At 40.0% G+C, this 15,033-nt stretch overlaps 1 protein-coding gene across 2 annotated transcripts in view; it reads left to right on the plus strand.

Moving 5' to 3' along the window:
* DLGAP1 (DLG associated protein 1) overlaps positions 1-15,033 on the plus strand; it is a 134,037-nt gene that overhangs the window by 61,799 nt on the left and 57,205 nt on the right. The window contains exon 5 of one of the 2 annotated variants that reach the window (XM_050971425.1): positions 8,342-8,354. The exons of the other annotated variant lie outside the window; for it this stretch is intronic. Within the exon in view, the coding sequence (XP_050827382.1) occupies positions 8,342-8,354 (13 nt within the window). The remainder of the gene's footprint in view (positions 1-8,341; positions 8,355-15,033) is intronic. 2 annotated transcript variants of the gene reach the window in all.

Here is a 15,033-nt window from a genome sequence, read left to right on the forward strand (position 1 = left end):
CGGCCTGAGTGCCTGACAGGCTGCCATGCGTGACCGTGCCGTGCTGGAGCTCACAGCAGCCAAGGCTCAGCTCTGGATTTCACAGCTGCAGGCAGCACTGAGGACAGACAGCTCTGAGGAGTGCAGTTCAGCTGAGTGTGAACTGCAGCGCAGCCTGAACTGCGCCAGGGTGCCCTTTGTATTTCACTTTTCTGGAAGTCACGCAGCTGCCTTGACACCATCACCCCCCTCATGTGAGAAAATGGAAACTGTTCTCACAATGTTTAGAAAAACAGGAATAGTGGAATGCTTGGGAAATCACGGTGAGCCAGTGCTGTTGAAAGTGAAAGAGTGGATGATATCAGCTGCACCTCTTGCTTCCAAGGAGACTGACACCTGATCCTGGAAACAAGGAATATGACATGATGGTTTTGATTTGGAAGGCCATTAAAATACTTCAACAGGTGCTCTACCTGATATGTGCCTGTTCTAGTGCAGAGCTTTGCAAATCTGGTATTAACAATGCTTATTTTCTTGAAAGCTGTTGTTGTGCCTCAGTTTTGTGAATTTTTAATTTGTCAGCTTTATTCAATCTTGAAAGATTTCTAAACAGATAGAAACAGACAGATTTCCTGTCTACATTCCTTGCATCAACAACTTGCATTGCTTCCACCCCTAATTTAGAGAGCAAATTGGTCCCAGGCAGAAAGTTGCAGTATGAATCCACATTTCCCAGAAGGATACCTGCTTATGCTTTTGACAAAGGATCATCTCAAACTGGAAATGGATAAAATGAGAATGTTCTTGGAACTGCAAATGTGGGTCACAGCTTTCCAGCAGACCAGTGATGAAAATGAGATGTGTCTGCTTCCTCCTCTGACCCAATTGTTCTTCATTAGCATCAGCAATAAGCCCTACTAAGCAGTGCTGCAGCTCTCTGGCCTTTTAAATTCACACAGAGAAAGATCACTTTTGTGAGGCCTGAGAACAGCTGGTTTTACTTATGCATATATGATCATGTGGGAAACAAAGGGAATCACTTAAAGCAAAGAGCCAATAATTTCTTCCAGAGATATTCACTTAATGTATGGATGCCTGATTTCCTTAAAGTCCTGCTTGTAGCAAGCATTGCTTCCTAATAAAGAGACCAGAACAGAATGTAAGCAATTGCTGTCTTTCATGGTCATCTTTAAAAGAGAAAGATAATGCCTAACATGTTCAACAAGATATTTTTCTTCCCAAAACGAAAGCTTTCTCACTTGCTGAAGGGAAAAAACCCTCTCAAGTACCAGTCCATAGTGATGTACTTTGTTTAAAAAAAAAAAATTTGGAAAAGAGATGTTTAACTCCAGGGCCAAGTGTTTGCCTGAGCCAACTCTCTTGAGGAGCTGCAAGAGCAAATATCAGGAAGACCCTGTAGGATACCTATAAACTGCTTGTTGACTCTTGAGATAGACAAGGAGAATGGCATTTTTATAAGCCTGGGACTGAAAATTGAGATGGTAGTGACAGGCAAGGCAAGAAGACTTAGGTGGCAAGCCACAGCAGGAAGAGTGTTAAACTGTGGTCCCTAAGAGGATCCACCATGATCCCAGGGAGATTCAGCTGGGAGAGAACCTCGAGTCTGTTATGTTTTGAGGTAGATCATTTCCATCCTATTCTTTATAGTGAGTTTCCCAAAAAAGACCCAGGAGAGCTTTCAAACTTAAAAAGCTAAATTTTACTAGACTTTGACCTGAAGTAGTTGGCTTTTAAAATAAAATTCAAAGGAAATTCAAAGTGACTCAAAAAGATGGGATAGAAATTAATAAGACTGAAGAACATTTTGATGAAGAAGCTGTGAGTGAAAATTGCTCAGGAAGGCAGACAAAAGCTGCCCTGTGGAGCTGGATTTTTTCCCTGCATTTGACACAAAGCTCCTGTGTGGTTTTAAACAAGCAATTTCCTGCAGGTATCAGAGAGACACAGAATCACAGATTGGGCTGGAAGGGACGTTTAAAGATCAGCTAGTTCCAGCCCCCTGCCATGGGCAGAAGCACATCTGCCTGCTTTGAACTTGTTTCATGGGTCTGTGACTGGAGAGGGTTATTTGGTTGGTTAATTGCTGGGACAGAAGTGAAGTCACAGGGAGCTCTCCTTTGCCTGTAGGAGGTGATCACCTCCTGCACCCAATCTCTACTGAATTAGTAGCCATTTTTTTTGAAGAAGTAGCCAAATGGGCTGAGTTAAGGCTTATAAAGACTGTGGGGTTTTTTTACAGGTTGAGTACAGGGCATATATTGAGAGCATGCTGGAGGAAAACTTATGTATTATGTGCAGATAGATGGCTATATTGATTATACAGAAAAATATATAATATAGACTTCAAAACTAATCTTCTGCCCTCTGATTTCTCCCCAGCTGCAATTCAGTTTAAATTGTAGCTTATGCCTCTCTGTGTGTGGTTTTCTCTGGGATCTTCAGTGTTTGGATTTTGTAACAATTTGTGTTAATAATGAGACTCTAAGTCATTTCCACCTTCATATGGAGTTTGTTTATAGGCAGAAAATGCAAATGCAGCCATGCACTGCTGGGAATCCTGTAGTACCTGACTAGTTCTCAGAGAGGTCCCCCAGTTTTTCCAGTATCCAATGTTGGTACATGAAGAGCACTTTTTATGCTCTCTGTGCAGTATTTAATGGTCTACAGGTTTAACCAATCATCCTAATAAAATCTCAAATATAGAAAAGCTATTCTTTAAAATAAATGCAGAGACTGAAAAAGGCTGCAATAAAGTTGATCCCATAAGCTGTTACCATTTTTGCATTGAGTTTCAAGCTTTATCACACACAAATTCACTAGACACAGTGTAAACAAGGTTAAAAATCAAGTATTTTTGGAAAGGTGGAAGCAGTGATAAGTAATGTTTAAAAGAAAGGCCTAAACTTTGTTGTTTCAAACATGTTTGCCATTTCAAAGAGCTTCCAGCTTTAGCTTTAAAACCCTCCCAAAATGTTTCCTCTTTAAATTTGGCTCTACCCCCAGAAATAATTTCCTTCTTGAAACTGAAAACAGCAGTGACAGCTCTTCTGCATGTTAAGACGTCACTGCTTAAAATCTGATATTGCATATCCCTGCAGGCTCAGAAACTGGAGCTTTATATTGCTGCAGAAGGTTGATCTCCAGCTGCCTAATTATTCTGTGCAGCTGCTTCTTTCAAATCCTGTAAGAGCCTGATGTATCAAAGTTGAAATTATCAATTTCTGCCATGAAAAGCTTTCATAAGTCTTATATATATATGTTTGGTTTTATGATTTCAAATGGGTCCATAGAGAGTTGAGTATGTAGCAAGTGTACAAGAAATTCTTTGAAAACTCAAATTCAGGTTTTTTTGTTTCATTTTTCTTGTAATATGCCTTCATTCAGGAAAGATGCAGTTTCAGAAGACTTGAGACAGTGAAAACTTACACACCCTGACATTCACTGAGTGCCTTTTGATAGTACAGTGTAATACAATACAGTGTTGGCTACAAAATATGTTTCTTGCACAGCTGTCCTTTGCATTCAGTTACTTGATTTCAGTAATAATGAAAAATAGCCTGTCCAAAGTCGTGTTTCATAACACACTGTAAACAATATCATTTGATCTCAACAGCGTTAGGATGGTCAATTAAACAGAAAGTCGAGCCACCAGCCACCTGTTAAATCCCTTCACTGTTGCTCCATCACCAAGAAAGCTTGCCCTGTGCTCAGGCTCTCCCAGAATGTTTTAGAGAAGATGAAAAGCCCAGAAGGTCACCCCTAGGGACTTCTGGGAGCAGGAGACAGGAAGGCTTGGAACCCTTGAAGAAGGGCTTGGTCCTGTGACAAGTCCCACTAGAGCCAACCAGCTGTGACAACAGTGTCAGTGCTACTGCATTTAATATCTGCTGAAGTTGTTGAATTTTGACAGATCTGACAACACCAATCATGTGTTTGGTGTTAGAAGCTTAGGGTTTGACATAGTGATAGACCTGCATATCTTAACTGAAGTCTTTAACAGTGCTTTGAAATGGAAAGGAAAACATCCTCATGGATGAGGAAAAGGCCAAGCTACCCAATACCTTCTTAGTCTCAATCTTTGTAGGATCAGTTCTCCAGGTATCCAGCCCCTGAGCTGGAAGACTGGAACAGGGAGCAGAGTGAACCCCCATATTCCAAAGGGAAATGGTCAGTAACTTCCTGCACCACTTAGACACACACAGGTCCATGGGGGTGGCTGGGATCACCCAGGGATACTGAGAGGGCTGGTGGAGCCATACTCCATCTCTTATCAGCAGTCATGGCTGGTACACAAGCACTTGTGGTATCATGGTATCATGGACATCATACTTTTGATGTCCAGTTGGTTCACTTTAACATTCTTCCACATTTTAATTGGGACAAAAAGGTGTAGCACCAGGAAGCATGCCAGCATGCAAAATCTAATAGTTTTAGAGTCACTTTTAAAATTCTGTCATTTTGGTCTTACCCTCTTACATAATGTACAGAGGGATCCTCAGCTCACAAAAAGCATTGACACATCCATAGCATTCAGTGTATGCAGTTCATACACTTTGCTGCAGGTTACCCTGTATTCCAGATTCACTTCATTGCTTCTAAATGCTTTTTTAAAGAACAAAATTTAGAATGACCTTGAGTTTATTTTTGAAAGAATAACTACATCAGTGCCTGTTTCTGCAACCTAAACATAAAAATCACATGGGAGTTTAAGCCTTCATATTGATTTAGAAATACCTAGAACATGAGTTGAGTTGGAATTTCTGTGTTTCAGCCATAAATGGAAATGTAGGATTAATTTTGACTGAAAGGAAGCTTGCCAAAGGCCACGAAGTAACATTGTTTTGAATGATAAGCAGGTGCTTGCTCCTGTGAAGTTTTGTTGAGATTAGGAGTGGAAAAGTTAAAGGGACAGAGTCTCCAAAGCATTTCACTCCCACCTTTGTCAGTGGAGTGAATCCTAAAAATCCACTAGGAGAAACAGCTGATATCTCTGATTCAAAAAAATGAAGCCAGACCTTTGCCTGATATATAGACATACACTTTTATAGGGCAATATGGCTAAATTATTTTATAAACAACAGATAAACTGCTGTAATTTGAAAGGTTTGTCATCCATCTTGTTCTACTGACTGCCTGGACATATAATAAGCCAATAATGCTTGTCATGTGTTATCTTAAACTGATGACTTTTGCTTATATTGATTTTAATATTTTAAGGAGATTTTTTCTTCTTCTGTGGTTAGTTCTACTATTATGCTATTTGTGTCCTCTGTGAATTCTCCAGGTGAAAACAGTTGTTTTTTTTAATACAGAGAGATAATTAAAAAGGACTTTGTAATTTCCTTTTTCATGTATCACTAGCTGCTTTGGAATTCACATAACTACAAAATTTTACTAGTTACATAATCCTGTTCTTTGTCAATGCAACCACTCTTCTGTAAAGTGAAAATCTCAGACTCTACCCATACATGCATCAAAAGATACTTGCACTTACGATAGTATTAATTTTCAAAAATTGTTCCATAACATTTTCAGAATGGACCTCCTTAGTTGGAAATATGTGGGGGAAAAAATCATATGGTGATTTGTGAAATTTGGCTTCATTACCCAGAAATAAAAAGATTCATGTCTATACATCACCAGACTACTTCCTGATGAGTTCAATGTTGTGCATTTATGGTTTCAAATACCCCATTTCTTTACTTTTTTGATATATCTTCATTATTCCATTCCCACTTATAAAACTAATTTATGATAATACTCAACACTGACACTGTATTTTTCATCCTTGCAACAATTCACAAATGAGAAAAGTAAGGATTATTTGCCCTGTATCACTGATGGAAAAAACTGAAATAAGAAGGGAATTGGAGCTTGAATTTTACTCTAGACCTTCTGATTCTTGTCTTGTGAGTGCTGATAACATTAAGCTTCCCACCTGAATACTAAATTTTTCTTCTTCTCATAGTATTAGCATCTATGCTATGGTTTTAAATTTGCCTCTATTTTAATTTCTGTTCATTTAAGCTCATTTCAATTAAGATTTTTAATTTATATATATATATATTTACCTCAAAAAATTGTTTTTCAATCAACATTAAAAGTGATTTAGGAGTGAACTCATGGATTTTAAAAGTTCAGAAACTGAACAAAGCAACATATTTCAAAATTACTTAATAGTTATGCTTGTCTAATCAATGCACTGCTAACAAAGATTGGGAAAGTGGTTACCTAATTAAGGTTTGGCAGAATAAAGTTGTTTGTTGTCACCTCGATGAGGACTAAAGAAAGCAATGATGATAGCTGGACTTTTGATCCTCCTTAGAAAGAGAAATGGAAGAGATGAGGTTCCTTTTTTTATATGCATTGGTACATCTGCATGAAAAATTTTGTTCAGCATCTTCCTAGGGATCTTGTTTGTAACCTTTGTGTCATACTTCACTTTTTTTTCTGCTCACCAGATTAACTTCTATCTGAAGTTTCTGGATTTCATGTGAGATGGGAAGATTAGCACTTATAGTTGATTAGTTAACTTTATTTCCTAAAAATGGATTGAATTCTTGAGTTTCTTATTTTTTGCAACACAAATGTTTGCACTCATGAGAAAACTCAGCTGACATCGTTTTGGGAAATCAAGGAAATAAATGGCAAAAACAGCTGTAAGGAAATTAATATTTGGCTAGTTCGCTTGGAGTACAGTGAATTTCTCAGTCAGAGCAGAGTTTCTATCTGCTACAACCATTAATTTTGCTGATTTACTGTAAACATTTGAAATGGCATAAGAGAGCCTAATTTCCTGCCTTTCTTTTAGAAATAGTACTGCCTGATTCCCACATGCAGCCCCACTTCAGCTTGGAGTGTTTATTGGTACTATTTATTGTTCTTGTTAAGCCTGGGTAGCGTTCTTTGAGCTCCCACAGTTCACTGCAAAGAGGGACCTGCAGGTCTGTGAGGCATCCCTGGACATTGGAAGTTCAAAGCTGCTTAGGTTGAGAAACCATCAAGATCCCTTTCCTCAGAATCTCGAAATTGGGAAGTTTGTGTTCTGGTTTGTGACTCGAGAGGTGTGGGTTATAATCTATAGGAAGGAAGTGCAAAATTACCTTGATTTTGTCCAGAATGAGAGTTTCACAAAACTTCAGGAGCCACTTTAAGCCTCTTGTAGTGACAAGATCAGATAACAGGCACAGTGAAACACTAACTCCAGTTAGTGACGCCAGAGAGCTGTGCTGCTCAGCTGGAGTCTGTGTATCCATCATCCCCAGGGCAGCTGCTGTGAGTCAGCAGCTGACCCAGAGCCCAGGACTGATCCCTCCCTCTGATGGCTCAAGAGAGGGGGGATAACATGTCTGTGTAGGACAGATCATCACAGAGGGATTATGGATGGGTAATTCCTGTGCCCAGGGATGGGGGGAAGCGCCTTCCAACAAGGGCAAAAAAGTAAAATGCTCCTGGAGTAGAGCCAGGATCTGTCCTGCTGACAGAACAGCAGACTCTCTGTAAAAAGCAAACCTGGAGACATTTCTGTACTTGGTATTTTGGAGAGTGAGTGAGGCAAACTGGCTGGGCTTGGATAGACAAGATGAGGTGGTCTGGTCAGCCTGGTCGACAGTAGATTGTGCTGCTGTATCACTGGAAGCTGTGCCTCAGCACTCCTCCTAGCTTGCCACAAATTCCTTATGGCAATGTGCACATTTATCAACAAATACAAAAGATCTTCTAAGACCTTTTAAAAGATCTCTCTTTTTGAATTCTTAGGCTCATATTCATCATGTCCTGCAATTAATGCAGTTTATGTCATTTAGGATATTACATCTGACCTGATGAAACTTCCATTCTAATCATCACCTTTTGTCATTATGAGATCATTTAAATCTACATGCTGATGTCATTAAGTAATTCCAGTCTCAACCTCTACCTCTGATTTAAGGTGGCAATATCTAAAAATATTTAACCTTACAGTAATGAAACTTTGAGTAGCCAGTAGCATGTTTGTAAGTGTCCAGGAGCCAGGGCTAGGGGGCTTGATTATTACTGCTGAAGAGGTGAGAATTTTTCTTTTATTAGCTTGTTTCAACCGTCCAGGAGAACATGTTCTTCAATCATTCTAGACAACTAAACTTCATTTTCTGTTTTATAACCCAAATAAAAATGTCATTTTACTTGTTTCCTGTTAACTCTCCCAAACATCTTGTGCCTCTGCCTTGGCCAAACAAACAGTCCGCACACTGTAGTTCTGTTGGACAGCTAGAAACTGTTTGCTCATTTTGTTGACCCAGTTCCTGCCAAGCAATAAATGTGGAATACAAAAAATTCCAATTGTCTTGGTCAAAGTCAGAAGAATCAGGTTGTCTGTAATATTTAGTTGCCAGTGCCCAGAAAAATGGGTGTGAATACTTTCCAAAAGAAAAGCTTTAAAGACCATATGTGATTTTAAGGATTACCATGAGCAAGAGGATTATTATTTGAGAGACAAAGGGAATAAGAGATTACAGCACATTAAAAGAGAGTTGTTTTACATCAAAGGTGTAGGATGGTTACACACTTTGTATAACACAAGGCATTGGCCAGAGAGCCAGACAGTTGGGATTTAGATTGAGCTCTCAAGCTCTTTTAGCTTTTCTGATTTCAGCTCTATATGGCAGTGTCTGAAATATGCAAAGATGTTTGCATTCAGAAGAGAATTAAGCAACAATAATCAGCTTACAGATTTTTGTTCTGTGATATGCTGAAGAAAAGAGAAAAAATCCAGACATTTAGGTCAAATATAAAAAGCCTCTGGGCTGTTTGGAGTGAGCATCCAGTTGAAGGATCACAGGAAGAAATTTCTATAAAACATCCCATCAAAATAGCCTCTTCTCTTTGGCAAAATGCATAACTCAAACATTTAGTGTCTTTCATCTTGTCTTGAGATTTGTTTCCATCATCTGATCGCAGCTGAAATCTGAAAAAAAATTTTTGTACTTTAAAATTATTGTGCAATATATATTTAAGACTAAAAGTTTTGATTTTCTCATAAATTTTAGATTAAGAAAATTTGCAGTAAGCATTATTGTAGCAATAGATCGATATGGCCTAGCCCAAAGGGCAGGAGCTTAATTCTCTTGCATCTCATTTTTCTTCCTCTGCCTGCAGATGTAGCTTCTAACTTACTTGTAGGTCAGATTTGAGCGTCAAAGCTGTGACAGCATTCCTGTAAATATGTTTGCAGCTGAATGACAGTTCCACATTGTCTGTCCCAAAAGCTGAGCACAGCAATTCATTAACTCTGAACTATCATCCAGCCATTTGACATATCCCTATGTGTATCCCAACCCTCTCGGGACTGGATTGGTAAGTTCCAGCATCCATCAAATAAAGCATCCAGACACATTGCAATAAGCCTACTGTTCATGTAATTAAATAAATGCAGGGAGCATGTAAATGAGTCTTTGGCAGCATGAGCCCTCGGCAGCAGCGGAGTCCGGCATTCCACTTTTCCCCATGTAATGTTCCCGGACCTGAGTGCCCCTGGGGCCGGCCCGGTGGAAGCAATGGCCTTTCTGCCCAAGGTGTAAAATGCCATCGGTTAAGGAAAGAATGTTTATAGTTCATACATCATCTGACAGGGTTTCCTTCCTCTGGCAGGGTTTCCCTGGGCTGTGGCGGAGGCAGTAACAATAGCAGGCAAACACCAGAGGGAGTTATTGTTCTACTGGAGAAAGGAGTGCCTCAGGACACAGGGTTTTAAATAGCGTGAGGCTTCTACCCAACGAAAAATGTTCAGGTGACACGACTCTGCAAAATGTAAATGGTGAAACCATTAATTCTAGACATGTTTGAAAGAGCTGGTGTTCTTCACCAGTTTTCAGTGCTGATTTCAGTGTACTGCTTCTTTGCACCAAGCAGTTGCTGCATAACACCCACTCACCCTCCAGTCAATTTTTTACATCTCTTCTCAATACTAGAGCCTTGCAGTTCAGTGTCAAGAGCCAGATGAGCAGGCAATAAGAAGTAACCTTTTTCACTGGTTTGTTAAAGGAGTCTTTTCTCCTGGTCCATCCACACAGACTGATACTTGGTCAGAGTGCCTGTGTCTTGACTGGTAAAGTCCATGTACCCTCAGAGTCCTGGTTCCTCAGAGTCCTGCTTGTGGAAAATGACCAGGCTGCAACCATCTCCCCAGCTGACCTAGACTTCCGTGAAAGCAATTCTGGATACACAGATAGGAAAGAAGCAAGTGGGTTATCTACGTACTGGAAATGGGCTGCCCTTTCAGCAGCTATACCTGCATTTTACACCTGCTGAAAGTCTGGCTGCCTTCTGCTCATGAAGTTTCAGCTGGCCACGACCAGGAGAAGTGCATCCCCTGGGCTCTCCATAGAGAGGCTCTTGCAACTGCTCAATTTGCAGTAACTGATTGAAAGAAAACACAGTCAGCCCCAAGGTGAATCTATGCCAGTATCTTTTAGAGGAACATTTCAGTGAGCAAACTGACCCAATTCCATTACACTTCACACAATGCTGGGGCAGGTGGAAAGCTTCTCCAATTCACTGCTGAACTTCCAAGACAAAGGACTAAAGTGGAGAGTCACTGTCTGCTTTTTCTGTGCATGTAATGAATGCTTCTGCTCTGACTGCTTTTAGTTTCTGTTGTTGAAACGGTGCTTAACTTTCCACAGCCATTACACTGAGTGTCACCTGTGGAATATGAAGCAAAGATCAGCTCACCTGTCTTTTCAGCAGAAGACTTCAAAGCTCTCTTTTCTATTCTCAAAAGGGTATTCTGTAAAAATCACCCTTTCATTGATGAATAGCAAAGTAAATCCCGGCTGAGCCCAATGTTAAATTGTATACCCCTGGCTTTCACAATGCTGCCAAGGTGAAGGATTCTGCAACAAAACTATTTTTCCTAACAGTTTTATTGCAGGTGTGTAAGATCTAATGGAGATGAGCCTATTCTCTTCTTAGGTGTGTCAGCTTTACAGAGCTCACCAGCACAAAAAGAGGATCTTGGCATTCTTACACTGGCGAACCTAGAAGACGCTTCATACATCCGGGTGGATGACTTGCATTGTCAAGATCTTTTAAAAGATCTGGGCGTTATTAGAGGTGGGTGTTTAATTGTTGATTCATTAAAACAAAACCATACATGAATTATCCAGGCAGTCAACCTTTTTCTTCTGATGGGTAAAAAAGAACTCTGACAGAACTGGGATCACACCCTTGCCTCAACTACACCAATGTGAATATAAAGGAGGAGAACTGTATTTAGGTAATTGATGATGCAGATAGGCAAAATTCTCAGAAACCTCTATGCAGACCAGATGTTCAAGTAGTTTTGATTTTACAAATCTGTTTAAATATCAGTATCTCTGTGAAGTCAGGTATGATTCCTTGGTTGCAAAATAATTAAATGCTCCTCATTCTGAAAGTAAAAATCAATATAAATCAGTATAAATTTGATACTTCTTACAATATTAAATAAAAGTTCTTATAAAACCAACCTCAGGGAAAATAAAACTCCCTGGTCAAAACTCTCATAGTCAGTGTGAAGTCAGAGGTTCTTTGCACACCTTAAGTTAGACTTTAGTGGTAGCATGCTGTCTTCAGAAATGATATTGGCATACAGTATCCCTGGTCCTGTTTCAGTTTCTTTCTCCCTCCAACTCTGCTAATACAGCTGATTTCTGGACCCGTGCTGTGAATATGGACTTAAGTTTAAAAAAAAAAATAAGAAAGAGAGAGAAAGCAGGGAGGGGACAGGGGAAGCTGCTACCAGTGAAGACAACTGCCATCAGATCTTGTCCTTAATACGTGCTCTGGAAGGAGCTGAAGTGATCCTTTGTGAACAGCCCATTCACTGGGGACCTTTCCATTACAGACTTTCAAACACTTCCATGTGTCATTTCTCTGTGACTTGCTCACAGCTCCTGAGCAGTGCATGAATTTTTTCTTCTAGCACTGAAGTGATGGGAAATAACCTTTTTTCTACAGCAGCTTTTATAATGAATACTGATGTTTGGACTGGAGAACACTGGCTTGCTGGGAATGGATAGAAGTTGCACAGGAGCTTGTGGCTGTAGTAACTGTCCTGAATGAAGTACAGATATCCAAAACAAATTGTTTTATAGACCTGAAACACTATGTTATCATCACCTAAAACATAAAATGATGGTGAATGGCTCTTTAGACAAAAGTGCCACAGCAAACATTGGAACTGTCATATTTGTGTAAACCCAAGAGAACTATAAACAGTTAAAATCTGAAATGCCAAGCACGACTTACATTCAAAACTATTCACTGTAATATTAACTTAAAGCTCAAAAGACTCTGCCAGGCAGGTTGCAAGGACAGCAGAGGAGGCATTTGTAACATGAAGAGTCATTTCTCACTAGGATCTTTCAGGAGCTGGGTCTGTGAAACGAAATCTTCAATTGTGAGAACAGGAAAAAAAAAAAGATTAGTTTGCCCTTGGGAAAATATGGCTTGTAAAGCTCATATAGCTCTCCTTTAATAACACATTTTTAGATACCTGTGCTTTTGAATGCCTGCTTTAAAGAACACTCACCCTTTGGAGCCTTTTCATGAGGACGTATAATCTATGATTAAGATTTATTTTACTCTTATCAGTGTGTGTGTCCATATGTCAGACCTCAAACAGGGAAGAGAAGGACTGGATAGTAGTCCCAGTGGCAACACAGAGACTGATTCCCAAGAGTAAAACTCTGAATGACTCAGCCATCTTTTATGTTTTCTTCATCTCTATCTGAAGTTGTTATATCAAGGTATTAAGACACTTCATTTGATGTTTGTGGTCTTCTGAAACTGAAGCCTTCCCACCTCATCTGAAATACAATGTCTACATTTCTGCTACAGCATATTTTCCTTATCTCAGTATTAAAACCCATTTACCAAGGTAAATCTAAATTATTTACATATTAAAAAACTCATCACTCCTTTGAATCCCCCCTCTCATTTCAGTAAAGGATATTTCTTTAGCAAGTCTGGATACCTTCAGAACTTGTTGGAAATTTATCACTCTTAGCCTGTCATCAAAGTCATTGAAGTGTTTAATGCTAAGCTGTTAGCATCCACTTGTCCCCTTTGCTACAACACCTTAGTTTGATTTGTGCAGCTGAATTTGCATCAGGAAAGTTTCACAGGCCTCAGCCTGGGCTTTGCATGAGGTTGTAAACTCAGACCATGTTCAGGTTCTCAGGAGCAGCCCCAGAGCCAGTTCTGTTTTGCCTCTGCTGTGTCCAGTCTAATCACGGTTTCTCACTGGAGCCTGGATCCACGATGGGTCCTTTGGGAACCCAAACTCTGTCTAGCCTCTTTTGCTAAATTAGAGAAGCAAAGGTTTAAGTGGTCCATCCTGAATCCTGTCTTCCTTCCACTTTCCAGGATCCTTGGGGAGTATATTTCTCACCCTAGTTCTGGTGTTGGCTACAGAAAAGACAAAATGTAAGCAGGACACACTTTTGTATATAAGTTTAAGGGACCTCTTTATAATAATGTGATGGTACTGTGATGGCAGTAACAATGTCCATTTCCATCATTCTATCTTCCTTCATCCCTAAAATGGCGCACAAAACACCTGCTCCAGAATGTACTGTGATTCATATGAAAGCCTTGGCCAAGCCTGTACTTGACAGCTCTTGTGCTTTGCTGAGGATTATTTCAGGGGGCAGTCAAGGAGAGAACAACTGAAGACTGAAACTGTTTGTATACACACAGATGTGTGTTCCTGGACTAACATTTCTCTGCCTGACCTCAGGAAGACTAGATGAAACACAGCACTAGCTGCTGAGTCAGTGAGGCTCTTTGAACTGATAACTGTGGCACGTTCTGTGATGTGGTTTGCCTGGAAACATATTTGTTTCTTTTGAAAATACAAAATACCAAAATGACATCAGTTGTAGTGTGCATTGAAAAACCTAGGCTGAGATGGCAAGCTGTTTTAGTCCATAAATGATTGCAGATGTTTGGGTGAGGCTACAAAACACGAGGCTTTTCAAGCGTGTACATTTGGGGAAGGAAGCTAGGGACACATATAAACATGAACATAATTGTTATATATTGCAGCCTGTCAGCTGGTCCCATTTTGGAATGGCTATTATTAAAGATGTGCAAAAGTAAGTGGAAACTATGATAGCTGCAATGCATCTGGTTTAGTGAGTGTTTTCTATTTCTGACCCTATAGGCTTTTCTTCCCTTTGTCTGATGCCAGTTACATACTAAACACACAGAACTATCAACAGGCTGAAAAAGAGGCCTAGGAGGTATACTGCTGGTTCTTATTATCACCAGATTGCAAAAGCATATAGCCTGAGCTGGTTTTCAAGCAGGCTGAGTTGCAGCCCTATGTCCCAGGAGCCTGCTTTGCAGAGCAGGATCTGGATGGTACCAATTTAGAAAGCTCTCTAAGTTTGTGATGCCCTTTAAGTGAATGAGTCATTTGCCAGAGTCACAGGCCTAGGAACAGGATAGAAAGAAGAGCTACTAGATAAGGAACTATTGGCATTAGGTCTTCCTCCTGATCTTCAAACTTGGGCTGTTTTTCCCTGAATTCCAGAAGGCAGGTCCAAGTTGTTCTTGCTGACACAGACAGTATTGAGAAGGTGAGTGACAAGGGCTGTTGGAGAACATGGACATCTTCTTCCCAGCCATAAGAAAAAACAAGTGATTGTGTGCTTTCACCTTCAAAAAGCCTATGGCAGGCAAAATCTGTCATGAATTTTTTTTTTTTTTTGGCCCAAATTGCAGCCTTTTAATAGCTTGCCATGTGATAATTCTAACAAATCCTTCATCTGACTTGTTCAGCCTTACCCTCTATGCAGCTGTGGGCAGAGTGAGGAGGGCCTTGCTGCAGTGTGTTTGCAGTTGCTCTGCAGCATTATCTCTAGTTATGTGTTGAGATCCTGTAAACCCAGCTACTGACATCTCTGCTCTCCTGTGTTTGTTACTGATGAGAAATTAAAAATAAAGCTTCAAGTATTAACATAGCAGAAAATCTCGTCCCTCAGTTCTCTTAAAAATTAAACTGTCAAC

The sequence above is a fragment of the Serinus canaria genome, chromosome 2 (genome assembly GCF_022539315.1).
Source record: "Serinus canaria isolate serCan28SL12 chromosome 2, serCan2020, whole genome shotgun sequence".
Classification (NCBI taxonomy): domain Eukaryota; kingdom Metazoa; phylum Chordata; class Aves; order Passeriformes; family Fringillidae; genus Serinus; species Serinus canaria.